General features: G+C 27.6%; 1 protein-coding gene across 1 annotated transcript; it reads left to right on the forward strand.

The window, feature by feature from the left end:
- The first annotated feature begins 8,355 nt into the window (after positions 1-8,355).
- Positions 8,356-18,787, forward strand: LOC145270591 (uncharacterized). The gene is made up of 2 exons (XM_080126219.1): positions 8,356-8,457; positions 16,772-18,787. Exon 2 carries the CDS (start codon positions 16,942-16,944, stop codon positions 18,232-18,234), a length of 1,293 nt encoding a protein of 430 aa, XP_079982345.1. The 5' UTR covers positions 8,356-8,457; positions 16,772-16,941; the 3' UTR covers positions 18,235-18,787.
- Positions 18,788-20,627: the final 1,840 nt, after the last annotated feature.

The following is a 20,627-nucleotide window of genomic DNA, read 5'->3' on the forward strand; positions in this document are numbered from 1 at the left end:
GTGTTGTTTTTCCAGAAATATAACCCGCCCCCCCCAAAAAAAAAGACTTAAAAAGATTACTGCTATCAATTTTGTAGCCAAACGCTGGTCAAATTTGATTGATTTTTCTAAAAAAAAGTTGTATATGGGCAGGAAGACATAGATGCATTATTATAAAGTCATCGTGTCAGCAACTTAGACCTTCATTTTTCTTGAAAAGAAATTATACAGAATAATTTAGTTCTATTATAACAGTTTATATTATTGTGTTTGATAAAAAAAAATAAAATACATGGTTTTGTAACTTGTATCAAGTTACAGAATTGATTTTCTGAAAAACACTGCAAATCCAACTTCCCTAATCTAGTAAGCATTTCAAACGTGACAACATACCCGTGTTTAATAAATCTAACAAAAATCAACTAATGGTCAGATTTTCGTTAAATTTTCGATACTTATCCATTTTAGAATGAAATTACATATAAAATGCAGTTTCCATAAAATAAACGAGGGGAATTTTTTTTTTAGTGCGTGTCCCCTCCATATTTATTTTTTCGAAATTTGAACAACATATATTTAAATCCATCGAAATTTTCTATTTATTATGAAACATAAGAGTTCAAAAAAGTAAAATATATTTATTTTTCAAAATTTAAATACACTTATTGAACAAAAATTTACCTTTTAGTTGGAATTAAAAATATTATCTAAATTTTAATATTATTATGTTTTAATACCGTTTTTTTTCGCATTAATATATACTATAATCAGTTGAATAGCCAAGAAAAAAAAATTCGTAAACATTAATTAATTTTTAAAAGATTAAACCGATTAAAATTCCATTATTTGAAAATGTTCCGTTACAACATAGATTTTTACTTAATTGTGTTTATTTTTTTTTAATATTAAGTTTTTATATAAACATGGCTCTTGTTCAACTATTTTATCACCAGGTGAAAACTGATTTGAAAATATTATTGCATAAATATTAAGCATTTTGTAAGCTCCCTCTCATATTTTGTTTGTCTCTTTTTACCGAACAAAATATGGAACCCCGTAAGTAACCAACAGGATATTCAGTAAAATTGTATTTCATATTTAATATACATATCGGTCAGTTAGTAGCCTTACAGAGGCATTGGATCCCAGATGCGATAGACCATGTACTGCCTTAAATATGTCTTTGCGTAGATATGCTGGAATGTATGGCTGCAGTTTGCTGGGGTAAGTGCTAAGATTCAAACATAACTACCTACAAGCATAAATAACTATTAAATGTAACACAAGTACAAGAGACAAATATTTATTGACAAACATGAAAACATGGCAACACTGCAATATCAAACAACACAATAAAACATTACTCACTTCAATAGTGAGTTTATTGGCTGAGTGTGTGTGGGGGGTCGTGGTCTAGTGTTCTACTCTGTTTTGTCCGACATTGTTTCACCAGGGAAGAATTTTCGTGCCGGCTCTAAATGTGTCCGAACTCTGCCTCCCCTTATCAAGGGACATCACTCCTGGTGTTGTTCCTTTTATGCCCCTACATTACAAAAAAGCCACTAAAGTCCGTATTTATGAATTCGATAGAACTTGAAGAAAAATTAATTTCTCAAACTACTGACATTATAGGTGTATCAGAATTTGGGGGGAATTTTGGACACCCCTAACACAAAAATGCGAATAAAATATAAGAACAAACTCGTAATTTCTCTTTTTAAAGTGAATGGTCTATTTTTTTAATGGAATATACTTCCAAAATAAACTATTAAAGTTGTTTAAAAAATAATGGAAATATTACATTTTTAAAAACTAAGTGCCGGTGCGCGTTCATGCAGCCATTTTTTTATGTATGAAATCAATTGAATTTTACGAGTTAAATTTTTTTTTCAATTTTTAAACTTTAAAAATCTTTCAAAATTTTTCTATTGGTCAAATTTGTACGATATTTTCTGGTCAATGTGAAATTTTATGCTCTTTTCAAATAAACCGAATATAATATTTTAGACAAACGTTTTTTTCTTAAATTCACCCCCCCCCCCATTTTGAAAAGTCTATTAAATTTAAATAATTTACTCACATAAGTTTTATAACAAATTGAAGATAAAAGATCAATAAATAAAATATTCTACTTTAAACAAAAATAGAAGTGTTTTTCGAAATTTAAATGTAAACTCCAACGTGTAAAACCTTTTTTTTTAATTTAAAAACACGTTGAGTTTTTTTTTTAAGTGAAAGCTCATGTTATGCTTAGATTGTCAAGTAAATATCGGACGCTGGTGACAATTTTTTCTATTTCCTTCAATGTTTTCTTTTTTTTTCGATATTACAAAAATTCACTCGATAAAGAAGAAATAAAATATATTAAATCAAAAACTCATGTATTTCATTAAGAGAATAAAAAAATCGTAGAGTGAGTTTTTAAGGCAGAAACTAATAAATGAATGTGTTCATTTTCAACTAAGATGGCCCCAAAATACTAATTTTGGTTTACAGCACGCAATAGAAAGAGACATTGTGTCGCTTCAAATCACCCGGAAGATAAACACGAAGAAAATAAGACGTTTGTCTCCCTTTATTTGAACAGTGAAAAACATCTGAGTTCACATTTTTTTGAATCCTTGTTTAAAAAGGTATTTTATTTAAGAAGGGCATGGAATATAAGTATAAATATTGGATAAATTCTTAACAATGAACAATGGAAGTACACATTTAATAGTATTTTTTATAGGTAAGTGATTTTTTGATATTTATATATATATTTTATAATCGAAGTAAGTAAAATGTCGTGAATTTTCGTTAAATCTTTTTTTTCTAAAGAAACCCGATTAAAAAAAAACAAATATTGCATAATTTGCTATTAAACCTGTTATTATTATATTTTTTTTAATTTAGTCTTTGCTCCTTTAATTGAGAAAAAGTAGGGTTTGAATTATATTTTTCAAGTAGTTATAAGATTCGAAAGATAGTAAGTTTAATTATTCAAGTTCATATACGGCATCTTTAATAGCGGCTTCTGATACACCTACCGGCATTACCATTGAATTAAGCATTGTTTATTTAATATTTTCACCAAAAAGAAATTTATAATTGCAAAAAACATTACTACTTTTTTTTTAACTTACAAGTTTCGCATAATTTTCATATGCAAGATTTTAACCATTTCCTTGCTTGTAAGAATGTGAAACTTTCGGCGTAACATATTTTTTTTATATAATATTGAACAATAATTAAAAAAATTTAAAAACAGAGACATAGAAAAATAATTAAATTAAAAAATGGAAAAATTTATACAAACGTTCAGAATAGGAATGTACGGACGCACGTCTGGGGGAAAATATCACAGCTCTTCCTCCCTTTTAATTACATGACGTTATTTTCACAGTTTTTGACTGCCTGAAAATTTTGGCCTTTGTATATTCCGTATTTACAAAATTTTAGTTTGTTGCGTTTTGCGAACGTCAGAATATCACTCGGTTTTTGGGCTAATTAATTATACAGACGAGGTGGGTTTTTTTTAAAATTTAATTCAATATCTTAGGACTTTACTAATTATCTTTGAAATAGACCCAGAAAACTAATATTTATCTTTTAAAAGATTTTTACAATGAATTTATTTAACTTCAAAATTTAGCTGAATTCTGTAGATCGCCGTGAAAACATCTTTCATAACTTTTTTTTTTTTCACGTGTACAAATATTTGTTTTCCTTTTGGAAATTAAGTTTAGTCTTTAATCTTTCAAATATAATAAAACATAAATTAGTCGGAAACCTAAAAAAAAAATTAGGATAAACCGGCTTTCAAATCTAGGTCCTCCTATTTTCGTCCGCACATTTTTGCCCGTCCCTAATATATATAAAATACATATATAATAACTTAAATCCTAATACCTAATATATATAAAATACATATATAATAACTTAAATCCTAATACTTAATATATATAAAATACATATATAATAACTTAAATCCTAATACCTAATATATATAAAATACATATATAATCACTTAAATCCTAATACCTAATATATATAAAATACATATATAATAACTTAAATCCTAATACCTAATATATATAAAATACATATATAATCACTTAAATCCTAATACCTAATATATATAAAATACATATATAATAACTTAAATCCTAATACCTAATATATATAAAATACATATATAATAACTTAAATCCTAATACTTAATATATATAAAATACATATATAATAACTTAAATCCTAATACTTAATATATATAAAATACATATATAATAACTTAAATCCTAATACTTAATATATATAAAATACATATATAATAACTTAAATCCTAATACCTAATATATATAAAATACATATATAATCACTTAAATCCTAATACCTAATATATATAAAATACATATATAATAACTTAAATCCTAATACCTAATATATATAAAATACATATATAATAACTTAAATCCTAATACTTAATATATATAAAATACATATATAATAACTTAAATCCTAATACCTAATATATATAAAATACATATATAATAACTTAAATCCTAATACCTAATATATATATAAAATACACATATAATAACTTAAATCCTAATACCTAATATATATAAAATACATATATAATAACTTAAATCCTAATACATAATATATATAAAATACATATATAATAACTTAAATCCTAATACCTAATATATATAAAATACATATATAATAACTTAAATCCTAATACCTAATATATATATAAAATACATATATAATAACTTAAATCCTAATACCTAATATATATAAAATATATATATAATAACTTAAATCCTAATACTTAATATATATAAAATACATATATAATAACTTAAATCCTAATACTTAATATATATAAAATACATATATAATAACTTAAATCCTAATACCTAATATATATAAAATACATATATAATAACTTAAATCCTAATACTTAATATATATAAAATACATATATAATAACTTAAATCCTAATACCTAATATATATAAAATACATATATAATAACTTAAATCCTAATACCTAATATATATAAAATACATATATAATAACTTAAATCCTAATACTTAATATATATAAACTACATATATAATAACTTAAATCCTAATACTTAATATATATAAAATACATATATAATAACTTAAATCCTAATACCTAATATATATAAAATACATATATAATAACTTAAATCCTAATACTCAATATATATAAAATACATATATAATAACTTAAATCCTAATACTTAATATATATAAAATACATATATAATAACTTAAATCCTAATACTTAATATATATAAAATACATATATAATAACTTAAATCCTAATACTTAATATATATAAAATACATATATAATAACTTAAATCCTAATACCTAATATATATAAAATACATATATAATAACTTAAATCCTAATACCTAATATATATAAAATACATATATAATAACTTAAATCCTAATACTTAATATATATAAAATACATATATAATAACTTAACTCCTAATACCTAATATATATAAAATACATATATAATAACTTAAATCCTAATACCTAATATATATAAAATACATATATAATAACTTAAATCCTAATACTTAATATATATAAAATACATATATAATAACTTAAATCCTAATACCTAATATATATAAAATACATATATAATAACTTAAATCCTAATACCTAATATATATAAAATACATATATAATAACTTAAATCCTAATACCTTATATATATAAAATACATATATAATAACTTAAATCCTAATACCTAATATATATAAAATACATATATAATAACTTAAATCCTAATACTTAATATATATAAAATACATATATAATAACTTAAATCCTAATACCTAATATATATATAAAATACATATATAATAACTTAAATCCTAATACCTAATATATATAAAATACATATATAATAACTTAAATCCTAATACTTAATATATATAAAATACATATATAATAACTTAAATCCTAATACTTAATATATATAAAATACATATATAATAACTTAAATCCTAATACTTAATATATATAAAATACATATATAATAACTTAAATCCTAATACCTAATATATATAAAATACATATATAATAACTTAAATCCTAATACTTAATATATATAAAATACATATATAATAACTTAAATCCTAATACTTAATATATATAAAATACATATATAATAACTTAAATCCTAATACCTAATATATATAAAATACATATATAATAACTAAAATCCTAATACTTAATATATATAAAATACATATATAATAACTTAAATCCTAATACTTAATATATATAAAATACATATATAATAACTTAAATCCTAATACCTAATATATATAAAATACATATATAATAACTTAAATCCTAATACCTAATATATATAAAATACATATATAATAACTTAAATCCTAATACCTAATATATATAAAATACATATATAATAACTTAAATCCTAATACCTAATATATATAAAATACATATATAATAACTTAAATCCTAATACCTAATATATATAAAATACATATATAATAACTTAAATCCTAATACCTAATATATATAAAATACATATATAATAACTTAAATCCTAATACCTAATATATATATAAAATACATATATAATAACTTAAATCCTAATACCTAATATATATAAAATACATATATAATAACTTAAATCCTAATACCTAATATATATAAAATACATATATAATAACTTAAATCCTAATACCTAATATATATATAAAATACATATATAATAACTTAAATCCTAATACCTAATATATATAAAATACATATATAATAACTTAAATCCTAATACCTAATATATATAAAATACATATATAATAACTTAAATCCTAATACCTAATATATATATAAAATACATATATAATAACTTAAATCCTAATACTTAATATATATAAAATACATATATAATAACTTAAATCCTAATACCTAATATATATAAAATACATATATAATAACTTAAATCCTAATACTTAATATATATAAAATACATATATAATAACTTAAATCCTAATACTTAATATATATAAAATACATATATAATAACTTAAATCCTAATACCTAATATATATAAAATACATATATAATAACTTAAATCCTAATACCTAATATATATAAAATACATATATAATAACTTAAATCCTAATACCTAATATATATAAAATACATATATAATAACTTAAATCCTAATACCTAATATATATAAAATACATATATAATAACTTAAATCCTAATACCTAATATATATAAAATACATATATAATAACTTAAATCCTAATACCTAATATATATAAAATACATATATAATAACTTAAATCCTAATACCTAATATATATATAAAATACATATATAATAACTTAAATCCTAATACCTAATATATATAAAATACATATATAATAACTTAAATCCTAATACCTAATATATATAAAATACATATATAATAACTTAAATCCTAATACCTAATATATATATAAAATACATATATAATAACTTAAATCCTAATACCTAATATATATAAAATTCATATATAATAACTTAAATCCTAATACCTAATATATATAAAATACATATATAATAACTTAAATCCTAATACCTAATATATATAAAATACATATATAATAACTTAAATCCTAATACCTAATATATATATAAAATACATATATAATAACTTAAATCCAGGACCATAAGAAAAATAACTAAAAAATGGTATTATTTTTAATAATGATTAATTTCTTTTTTAAATTATTAATTTAGACAAATATGGATGCATTGTTTGATTGTGCTAAACTCTAGCTCTTTAGCTGAAATTGTCATTTTCATTTCTCAATTTCTGACGACGCCGTAAATACATTTTTCAGAATATTTTTTTTCACGTGTAATTTTTTTTTTCGTATAGATTTTAACTTTAGGCACTATATAGTTACAATATAGTTCTTTTTTAGTATCTTCATTTTTAATGTGTTTGGTAAACTGCACAATCACCAGATTAACTTTAGGCTTTAATCTTCCAAACACAAAAATAACCAGGAAACAAACAAGCAATAAATAAATAAATAAATAAATAAATAAATAAAAATACGAAAAGGCGGCTTTAAAAACTATCAGTTTCCGCCATTAAATTGCACGTGCAACTAATTAGAGAATTAATAAAAATGAAACTTGTAATCTGTTCTCTCTCATGTAAATATTAAAATGTTAAATAAAATAATATTAATTTTATCCGTGATATTCACCAAATAGATCGGCTCTATTTCGAAATGATTTCTGTTTTATTTTTCCTCTTCAATATTGTTTTCTGCGAACTTGCTCTTCCGTTCGTCATCTTGAATGTTAAGTTGAGCTTGTAAAGTCAATCACATTTGAAAAATCGTTTCCTTTATAAAAGCAGATAAAGTTAATCGAAAACAGATTATAAAACAAAAACGTAAGTATTAATACATGAATTTAGTATCGATTTTTGCGCATTTGCAGAATACGTTAAAAATGTAAGGGAGATAACTACATTTACTAAGCGAATAATCCTAATGAAAATGTTAATTTATTGTTGAAAATTTTTTCGATGTTGATGTTTTTTTTGTTTTCAATATTGACTTAAATGTAAAAAAAAGGAACGTTTGCGAAAGAAAAAAGTAATTTTATTAATTTTAAATATTTTTAACTAATGTTGTTTTTTCGCTTACCAAAAAAAAAAAAAAAAACAAAACAAAAAAAAAAAAACTCAAATGTTTTTCATTGTTTAATGGTTTTTATTAGGCACCGCCAAAAATGGCCGCAAAATCAAGTTGTTGTTGTTTTTTAAAACTAAATTACATTTATTAAAATCCATTATTTCTGAGTAACTTTTTTTTTTCCAGAAAGATAAAACCCTGAATTTTATCATATAGAAAACAGAATAATGTAAAACTTTTTCTACTATTTTTAATTAAATTTTAAATGTTAAATTTTCCCAAAAAGTTAACAATTGACATTTTTTGTCTTGCACAAAAAACGTACTTAAATATTTAAAAAAAAAGGTTTTTGAAATAATTAATTTATTTATTTATTGTCTAACTAAGATTTAGGATGATTTTCTAAGAGAATATGCAAAAATATTATAGGATAAGTACCTGAATTTCAAATAATTCCACTTATTCATATAGGTAACCAGATATTTCGCGTTCATGTAGAGTCGAGATCGACTCTGTTTACGTTTGCGGATTATAAGAAGAAAACTATGGAAGACCAAACAGGCGAAAAAAAAACTTATTTTTCAGTGACGAAAATTTCAATGTATTATAAAGCTGAGGCTGGCCAGTACCAGATGGGTGACCATTTGTATGAGTTTGGTTTTTAATGTATATGTGTGTGGGGGTCAGACTCCCCAAAATGGGGGGGGGGGCAATTTAAAGTAGAATAAAAAAAAATTATTTCAGCGCGTTTGGTCCACCGTAGTCGAAAGGCGGCAAACGTTTTCAAACGGGATCGAAAAAAATGATGCTATTTTTAACACAAAGGGCACAACATTTATCGAATTTTTTTTTTTTATATCAATTATTCAAAGCATGCCCTGTTTAATAATGGTCATGCATTATTCGGCTCGCTAAAAAAAAATTGTTAATTTATTTATCAAAAATTTTAAAATGGCTTTTTTCGTATAAATATTAAAAAAAATTTTTTTTTGTTTTGCTTAACTTAAATTAATTATTTTACTTAACATATTCACCGAATTTCACACTTCAAAACTCAAAAGCGGGATAATTAAACACAATCGAAGTTCTGATATTCAGACGTCAAAATAAGGTATGCAAACAATTTTTTTTTTTTTTTTTTTTTTAATCTATAATTCTGTCCCTTACAACAACACAATATGTTTTGTTCAGTTCCAGATGATTATTTTAAGCATATTTGTTCCCACTTCAAAACAAGGGGGGGTTTTGTAAGCAAAAAAATATATATATATAAATATCGTTTATGAAAAATAAGTACACTGTTATAAAGTTCATTCTTCTCCTAATAATCGCTGAAAATTTCGTATTGATCGGATAATTACCTGATTTTTGGTAGATTTTTAAAAAGACGGTCCGTCAAAAAGTACTGACCTGCCCCCCCAATTTTGGCGGTGCCTAGTTTTTATTTTCATCTTTTTTGTCAATTTTCTCAGTGGATTATTATCATTAATCTATTATTTTATTTTCAATACTTAAACAAAAAAAAATAAATAAAGATTGATGTCTAGAATCTGACGTAAAGCAAAAACAAAAAAAAAACTAAAAAATACTCTAAAAAGACTCTAAAATAATCTTCACAATGAAAACTTATATAATTTTTCGGATTTTATGATAAGAGGAAGTTACTTATTATAATGTATTTTTTAAAATTTAATGTAAAATGAGCAGTACTAGTGCACTTATAAATCCATGCTGCCATAATAATGTTATTTTTAGAAAGCCATTCTTAACATGGGGAGAGGAGGGTGTTTTGTACCCATTCTGTACTTTTACCTTACAGTTAAATAAAAATAGATATCATAAAACTTTAATTTTTTAAAAAGCATGGAGCAATAAGCGCACTAGCACTAAATGAGCACTCCCTTTCAGGCCACACGGTGATAAATTTTTTTGCGGGGGGAGGGGGCTTCCTGAAAGCCGTTTGCATAAATTGTCACTTACTTTTGATTTTAACAAGCAGATGATGATTTCTATAGGTTTTTTTATGTGAAAACGAATATCCCATTAAACTTTGTCACAAGCAAGTTGTTTTCTGAATATTATACAATGTAAAGAATTGGCCACCACTGATAACATAAGGAATGACACGTATCCGTATGCAGATTTTTCTCTTTTTTCTGTTCTTTAATGTCCTCGGGCTTTATTGAAAAATGAAATTAGAAATTTATTTTTTATCTCAACTCACTAGGTTGCCATAAAGTGTGTGCTCATTTTACGTTAAATTTATAATGAAAAGTGGTACGCCACTTTAAAGAAAAGTACATTTTCATATGAAAACTATTTCTCTGTGCCAGTGTTAAAGCATATATTCGTTTTCGCCCCCCGCCCCCCCAAAAAAAAAACTTTTAAAAGTTTTTATGGGAGGAGGGGGGTTAAAAGATTCTAGACATTGACCAGTACAACTCCTTTATATTTTACAATAAAAAAATTATGAATTTTAAATGATTTTCACTGGATTTAAGTAAAAAAACAAAATGCTCAACGCATGCATGGAAATGGTACGCTCCTGTGTACTTGTCACTAATCCACTAGATTATCAAAGAAATTTCAATATTTACAATTTTTAACTTGTGCTCTGTTTCTAATACAAAGTTCTCGTAAATCGATCCCCCATTTTGGAAACTTTTTCAGCCAATTTTGAGAATTTAGCCTTTTTTTAAAGCTTTTTTTGATATTTAGTCTGTTTATCTTTTCTTTAATGAAATGTTTGTATTCTCATCTAGTAGTTTCAATCTGAGGGATCGATGTATTAGTAACTGTTCACACACGTAAGTGTACCAAAGAATTTTTCTGTTGATTAATTTGGAAATGCAGTTGTCAAATTTTCTGTTTGTTTGTTTAAAGAATGCTGATAATTAAAGAAACTTATTATGTTGTATTTTTAAGTTCTGTAAAAAATACATTTAATAAACCTTACAAATAACTGACTAAATTAAAAAATAATCATGATTTTTAAACAAATTACAATATTACGGTTCGGAAATTTTAGATGAGGAATGATTCTTTGTATTATTTAGATTATTAAGACTACTGTTCTCATCTTGAGTGTTATTTATTGTGCAAACATTGTAAAATTAACACTTAAGATGAGAACAACAGTCCAAATAATCCAAATGATACAAACAAATCACGTTTTTTTTCTTTACATACTTTTTACATGTTGAAAAATTGTTTTTGTTTTTTCTTTTCATAATGGAAATTCCATAATTACTTGATTGTGATATGACCCTTTAATTTTAATTCTGTTTTGAAAAGTGAAGACGACATAAAATTAAATTATTTTGTATTTTGGGGACATTAACTTTGATAGATGAAAAGGAAGTTATTATAAATGGGCTTTTCATAAGTAGATGTTCTGAATTTGTGTATATAAAATCGTAACTTACTTGGTTAGCATGTGTGTGTGCTTCAAAGGATTGGTCATGTAACAAAAAGGAAAGGAAAGAAAGAAAGCCTAAAATGGTTGACGGTCACTTGTGCAATGAAGACTGTTTCTAATTTTGAAAAAAAAAAAACGTACTAAAAAGACATGTGCAAAAATCATCAAAATAATTTCTGGTTTGCATCCAACAAAAAAATTTTCCCTTAAATCATGGGAAACTAACACAAATTCTTTTTCTTCCCTCCCTCTTTCCACAGACAACTTTATGCCTGCATAGGTTAAACGGCTTACTTCATTAAGAAAGAACAAGAGAAAGAAGAGAAAATTAAGAATCTGCAATCAAAAATGCAAATTGAACAATTCTCTTGCAGTAGGTCAATCATCTTGATATCGAGTTACTCACTGACTGTCGTGGAAGCTGCATGATTGATCCTAGTGTTGAGGTTATGGTTAGAGTCTAAGGGTTTATGAAACGTGTTGAGGTTATGGTTGGAGTCTAAGGGTATACGAAATGTGTTTAGCTATAGTTGGAGTCTAAGGGTATATGGAACGTGTTAAGGTTATGGTTGGAGTCTAATGGTATATGGCACGTGTTAAGGTTATAGTTAGAGTCTAATGGTATATGGAATGTGTTAAGGTTATAGTTAGAGTCTAATGGTATATGGAACGTGTTAAGGTTATGGTTGGAGTTTAATGATATATGGAACGTGTTAAAGTCATGGTTTAGAGTATATGGAACGTGTTAAAGTCATGGTTCAAGAGGCAAATGTTAACTTCTGTCATATTACACCTTTCTTAGCCATCACCAAAATGATGTGATCAAAAACAAGAAAATACATTAAGACAGTTCTAATTAAAATGCATGACTACTTTTACAAAACTTTAAAATTGACACCCATTACAGGCATTGGTGGTCAGTCCTAGTGTGATATGATCACTGTTTAAATTGGCCAATATACTATGAGATATGAAATTTGTATTCTTAACCAACTCAATTGCACTCAGATCAGCTCGTATGCATGAGTAAGGCTTGATTATCGGCTCTTGCAGATTTTAGTGTCAGTATATTCAGAAACATACTTTGCTTCAGTTGACGTTAAATTTGTCATGTCGAGGAACTTGATTTATATTAATCTTAGGTGCACGTTATTTACAGTTTTCTCTGTGATCCTTCTAAACTGATGTCTGCCATCTTATTTACACTTTCAAAATTAAATTAAACAAGAATGATGGAAAACAGAAGAGATTTATTCAATTTGACATTCGTTCAAAATAACTAAGCAATGTGTCAGGGGGAAACAGTAAATGCTTATCATTTTCATACATTGCTACCAAGTGAAACATATGTTTCACAGTACATTTTTCGTCAGCGATAAAAAGCTTGTACACTTCGTTTTTGTATAAAAATATAAAAACTTATTTTTTGTTTCGTTACTGCCTCATATGCTAGAGAAAGAGAGTGTCAACCAGGAGGTGTGTGAGTTGAGCCACACATGTGTGGTGATGATTGTCAGCTCACTGTAAGCTTTTCTCTTCTTTTGCCTTTACGGCTGGGCTATATATGTGACCTGCTTTTAGCAGGTGCGCTCACCTTTGAAAGTTGTGTATGTCAAATAGTTGAGTTTTCACCACTGAAAATATCAATTTTGACAGCCTGACCCCATTGATCATAAATAATATGTGTTTTTGTTATTTTTCTTAAATGTCTTAATATTGGGAACACCTGATGCATGGTGGAAACCATCTGATGGTAACCACGTGATAATTTAAAATTAACATTGGTAGATGACACTTGATGACTACTGTGCTTGCATACTGCTCGAGTTAATAAAATCTATATGTTTTCATGTTAATAATACAACTTTTAATCTATTTTTATAATCTTTTTCCTGAATCGCTATCAAACTCAGGGCAGCCGTAACTTTGGGGTGATAAAATGATCTGCTCACATGTTGAGGTCCTACAATGTCTTCTTCATCGAGCAGCCAATGCAGCCTTTCTTAACGGTCTTTCACGTTCCTTGATTGATGGATCTTTAATATGAAACACAACTGTTTTTTCTCCAATCTGAAAATCTATCGACTTTGTTTTCTCATTTGAATTCTCTATCAGTTTTTCCTAGCTTTCTGAATGTTGTCCCTTACCATTGTCTTGTAGAGTGATCTCGTGTTGCTCATCACCCTAGTATACTTTACAAGGCATTAATATATTATGTAATGGCAAGATCATGTATCTATTGGAGAGCATGGTGAGAATTTTGTCATTTCACTCATTGAATCTGACAGCCACCAACATTTCGTTAATGTATATATCCTATAACTATTCATCGTTCCCTACTTTTCACTAAAACATTCTACTTTGCCGTTAGTTTGTGGTGATAAAATGATGTGCTCACATGATGTATGTTGAGGTCCTACAATGCCTTCTTCATCACTTTGTTAACATTTCTGGACCTATTGGAGTGGTGCCCCGAATCTAGGGAAAATTTCATCCAAAAAAGATGAACCACCATTTCAGCCTCATTGTAAAGGACCAACCACTATACCTATCGATGAACATCACTGTCATTCACTAACAGTAAGGTTAGAGAAAAAGCTGTAAAATGTGGAGAGATTGAAAAATGCTGGAGTATATATGGATTGAAAAGTGAAACCATAAACCCTTATCGCATAACGTAAATAATTATAGATTGAGAAAAACACTGGAAAGTAAGGTGTCTTAAGGAAACAAATGAGCTTTAAACCATCTTAAAATACCACCTTTTAGGCAACAAAGCATCTCTAATCGTAATTGTTGCCGTTCCATGTTAGACAATGTAATGTCTAATCCGTATTCCTCGATTTCCTCTTAGTGACTGTCAGGAGCTCACTAATCTCCAACTTTCTAGTATATATAATCGAGAAATTGGCCACAGATTTAAATGTGAGTAAATAACAGTACGAGTGACTGGGCAAGCACACCAAAACTGGCAGTGTTCATGATGCCCCTAAATCTGGTCATTGTAGAGTTACTTCTTACAGGGAAGACAATGCTATCTAGATTCACAGCGTCAGAAACAAAGTCAGCCAAATCCAACAACGGTGTTAAAAAGTGTTCTCTTTCTACAGTTAAGAACAGATTGAAGGAATTTAATTTGTGACGCTCTCTTGCAAGACGCAAATCAATGATTATTATAAAGAACAGAAAGTGCCGTCTGGACTCAGTCAGATGCATTGAAGATTATGACTCTTCATATTAATCAAAAGTGATTTTAGCAATAACTGCAAGTTCAATAGGCACGACACTGATGGCAGGCAGTACGTCAGTCGAAGGGAGGATGAAGAATGTAATCCTAGGTGCATAGTTTCAACGCTACAGTTAAGGATCAGTATTAATGTGATATATTATGAGTGCCTATACTTCACTTGCAAGGTAAAATTAATTCGATCAAGTACATTAATATGTTGACTGGGCATTTTTTACCCTACTTGACCGAAATTTGGATGATAATCTATCTTTCTGTAGGATAGTGTTCCCATTCACGCAACTGACAATGTCAAGAGGTTAATTGAAGGACATGATATTCCATGTTTGAATTAGCCTGCACAATCGCCAAACCTCATTCGTATAAAAAACGTATGACATTACATCAAGCTACAGCTACACTATGATAATAAATTGGGAAAAATTTTGGACAAAATTAAAGAGAACTACGATGCTCGTTCACCGGAGTATTGCTGAAAACTAATTCAAAGAAAGAACAAAACGTTGCAGGCTGTCAAATTGCAGAAGAGCTATACTACTAAATATTAACTAGTTCATTGTGTTGCTGTTGTACTTGTGTTACAGTAATGTTCTAAAATTATATTGAAATACAATTTTCTATAATACGCTTCTTTATCCCTTCTTAATTTGAAATTAATTTTGTAAATTAACGTGAACATAAGGATACTTCAATTTAAAGTCAAATATGATCAGGTAAAATTATAGAGAAATATAGTTTAATGTAGTTTAAATTTGCAGGTTTTGAAAGAAATGATGAATGCGAGCTTTTTTTGGTGCCTATATATATATATATATATATATATATATATATATATATATATGGTGATAGATGTTCATAAGTTCATACTAGGATTGTCTGCTAGGGACCGTGGTGCTATGATTATAGTACTTGGGAATATTCAGTTGTAACTTACATACTTCTGAACGCTGAAGTATCAATCCTTAGCGAGATTCGAAATAGAACAACACAAAGCATGCAACACTCCTGTATTAAATAAAGGGTTCCATTCAGAATTCTCTACACATTTCTTAGTTCAAGATAAAGGTTCCCAGGCTTGACAAAATGCACCTGAATAAGATCGGAGGTAACATAGAACTATTGTGAAAATAACACCCAAGATGAGAACAGTATTCTGAAGAATCCAAATAATATGAATAATCAATCCTAATCTCTAAAATGAAGAAACGTAAAGGATTTTAATTAAATATTTGAAAAGAGAAACATTAATTTTGTTTACTAACCAGTATTGAATAAAACTATACTCATTTTCTTTTTTTTACTTTAATTAATAATATATGTTTTGAATATTTTTATAAAACTCAGCATGAGAAATTTAAGTTAACCGCATGAAATATAATTTTTAAAATTTATTTTATATTTTCAGAAGTTGCAACAATGAAAAGAAATTAATGGATGAGAAGGACTTTTCTTCATTGGTGATTTAAAAAATATTTAAAATAATTATACACTTCTTTACGTAAATTTTCTAAAGTTAAAATTTACTAGCCTGCCTATGATCTTACACTATATTGCATATATATTTCCTGGAATCAGATGAAATCAAACATGGCAGATAAAGCATATTCTTGTGAGGTATGTGGTTCTTTTGTACAGAAATCACATTTGTTGGCTCATATGAAAACACATACAGGAGAAAAACCACATTCTTGTGAAGAATGTGGCTTTTCTTTTGCATGGAAGTCAAATTTGATGAATCATGTGAAAACGCATACGGGAGAGAAACCACATTCTTGTGAAGTATGTGGTTCTTCTTTTGCACTAAAGTCAACTTTGCTGAGTCATATGTTAACACATACAGGAGAAAAACCACATTCATGTGAAGTATGTGGTTCTTCTTTTGCACAGAAGTCAAATTTGTTCAGTCATATGCTAACACATACCGGTGAAAAACCACATTCTTGTGAAGTATGTGGTTCTTCTTTTGCACAGAAGTCAAATTTGTTTAGTCATATGAAAACACATACGGGAGACAAACAACATACTTGTGAAGTATGTGTTTCTTCTTTTGCATATAAGTCACATTTGTTGAGTCATATGAAAACACATACGGGAGACAAACCATATTCTTGTGAAGTATGTGGTTCTTCTTTTGCACGGAAGTCAAATTTGTTGAGTCATATGACAAGACATACAGGAGACAAACCACATTCTTGTGAAGTATGTGGTTCTTCTTTTGCACAAAAGTCAACTTTGTCACGTCATATGCTAACACATACAGGAGAGAAACCACATTCTTGTGAAGTGTGTGGTCGTTCTTTTGCATTGAGGTCACATTTGTTGAGTCATATAACAAGACATACAGGAGACAAACCCCATTCTTGTGAAGTATGTTTTTCTTCTTTTGCACGGAAGTCAAATTTGTTGCATCATATGAAAACACATATGGAAGACAAACCACATTCTTGCGAAGTATGTGGTTCTTCTTTTGCACTGAAGTCAAATCTGGTGCGTCATATGCTAAAACATACAGGAGAGAAACCACATTCTTGTGAAGTATGTGGTTCTTCTTTTGCACTGAAGTCAACTTTGTTGCATCATATGCTCACACATACGGGAGACAAACCACATTCTTGTGAAGTATGTGGTTCTTCTTTTGCACTGAAGTCAACTTTGGTGCGTCATATTCTAACACATACGGGAGACAAACCACATTCTTGTGAAGTATGTGGTTCTTCTTTTGCACGGAAGTCAAATTTGTTTAGTCATATGAAAACACATATGCGAGACAAATCATATTCATGTAAAGTATGTAGTTCTTCTTTTGCACAGAAGTCAAATTTGTTGATTCATATGAAAACACATGCAGGTGAAAAATATCTCCAATAGAAAAACCGTAAAAACCTTAATATACAATGTAGTAATAAATCTTGGGAACATAATAACAAATAACAGTTGGATATAAGTCATACACTATCTACTATGACTACGAAATTTCTACAGCTACATATTTAGAAACTGGCTATTAAGCTTGACAGAGTGATATGGGGCAAGAACGAGAAGATGGCAACTATAGTAGAAGTAATCGTCCCTAATTATTCTGGCCTTAACACTATCTACTATCAAAAACAAAGTTATTAGCAAATTAAAACAGAAAAAAACACATTCTTGTAACGTATGCAAGGAAGTCAAATATAGCGTTGATACAAAAAAGATTAAAAAAATTAAAATCTTTTGCACAGATTTGAGATTTGTTGTATCACATGAAAACACATACACCATCCGCTATAACTCTACGATTCCTAAAGCTATGTGCCTTGAAACGGAGCTGTTAAACTAGACATAATTATATGATACAATAAGTAGAAAGTCACAACCTTAGAAGTTAATGTCTTCAATAATACTGGGTTAAAAAGAGTGAGCGTAAAAAAAACAAACAAAATACCAGGTTTTATGTACGACTTCAAAAACTGGAACATTCAAATATTCATGTATTTCATATTTAGTTCAATGTGAACTCCAGGTTTTGTGAGAACTTGGCTTGAAGAAAAGTGAACAAAAGAGCCAAAACTATGTGAAATATACTAACTGGTTTAATGAAAAATCCTAAGAAATATTTATGTATTTCATATAGAGTTTAAGTGAATCCCCAAGCTAGGGTTCCCGTTGATTTCTGAGAACTAAAATGGTAAAATTTTTAAAAACTTTGTATGTAGCATGCATTCTTCTAACACGTCATCCACAGCGAAAAGAACAAAAATGATAAAATTTATAAAAAGTCAAAAACCATACTCTTGTTATGTGTATAGGTATTCTTGTGTTAAAAAACTTATTCTCTCATGTAAAAATGTGAGAAACGAATATGATACTTCGATTATGTTTATAATTTTCTTTTAAAAACAAAGTTTTATTCTCGTATAAATCTTTAAAACTTCGATTGTTCATAATTTTCTTTTAAAAACAAAGTTTTATTCCCATGTAAATCTTTAAAACTTTGATTATGTTAATAATTTTCTTTTAAAAACAAAGTGTTTATTCCCGTGTAAATCTTTAAAACTTTGATTATGTTAATAATTTTCTTTTAACTTTTACTTTTATTTCAAAAATTTTATATATTTCAATAAAACGTCTATTTTTCATGTTTAAATGTGTACTTAATGTTTATCCTTTTATCATTGTTGTTTTCATACAATTTTTTCCGTTCTTCTGATCTAGTAGAAATGTTGTAGATGCAATGATTTATATCTCAATGAATCATGTGGCAAATTACAATTGTTGTTTCTGATCTACAAATGTTAGAAATTAGTTTTTTTATTACATTTCACGTCAAACAAGGCACATTGCCACTTTGTTGTAGAGGGCTACTATCAGGGACATAAGCATCAGGGGTACTGTGTAGGGAGTTGAGCAGCAAGATGTCGGTTAACCTTACACTTGTACTTCTGCATGTCAGCACAGTTGGGGAAACAGAGACCCAGAAAGGAATTCCAAAGTCTAGCTGTTCCGGTGAAGACACTACTGGAGAAGAAGGCTCTCTTTCATCTAGGGATCTCTACTGTGAAGGGGTGGGATTTAGCTGCTTGTCGGGTTTGCCGGGGGTATTTATGTTGAGGGGCACAAGTGCTTGCAGTTCGTCAGAGCATTCATCGTTAAAGTACTTGTAGAACAGACAGAGGGATGCAATATTTCGTCGATAGGACAGAGGCTGAAGTCAGCTGACAGTTCAGGACCTATCAGATTGGCGACTCTCTTTTGAACCTTATCTAGGAGCGAGAGACTAGTGGCAGATGCAACAGCCCAAATATGACAAACAGTACTCCATACATGGGCGAATGGTGCCTTATAGAGGTATAGGATACTTTTGGGCATTAGTAGTTTTCTAGCACGAGAACCTACCTTCTTTGCAGCGGTCCTGGCAATACTCTCAATGTAATTGTTCCAACTTATGTTTCCTGGGAACGTTAGGCCGAGGAGTTTACAAGATGTACTTTCAGATAAAGATTCATTGGCCATTGCTATTGATGGTAGAGAAGATTTCTTGTAATTATTGAAGGAAACGAATTTAGTCTTGGCAGCATTGAAGGTGCCCAGAAGGAAACGAGTGTTTTGTCTTGGCAGCATTGAATGTGACCATCAATTTTTGTCCCCATTCTACTACAGACCGGAGGTCATCCTCTAGTGTTTCTGCCATTTCTTTAGATATGTGTTCATTTGTTTTCCTGTCGTGTCTGTTATAGAGTGTGGTGTCGTCTATAGATATACCCATCTCACAGACAATTTTG

Source organism: Euprymna scolopes, chromosome 46, assembly GCF_053919585.1.
Source record: "Euprymna scolopes isolate OS-2025 chromosome 46, ASM5391958v1, whole genome shotgun sequence".
Taxonomy (NCBI): Eukaryota; Metazoa; Mollusca; class Cephalopoda; order Sepiida; family Sepiolidae; genus Euprymna; species Euprymna scolopes.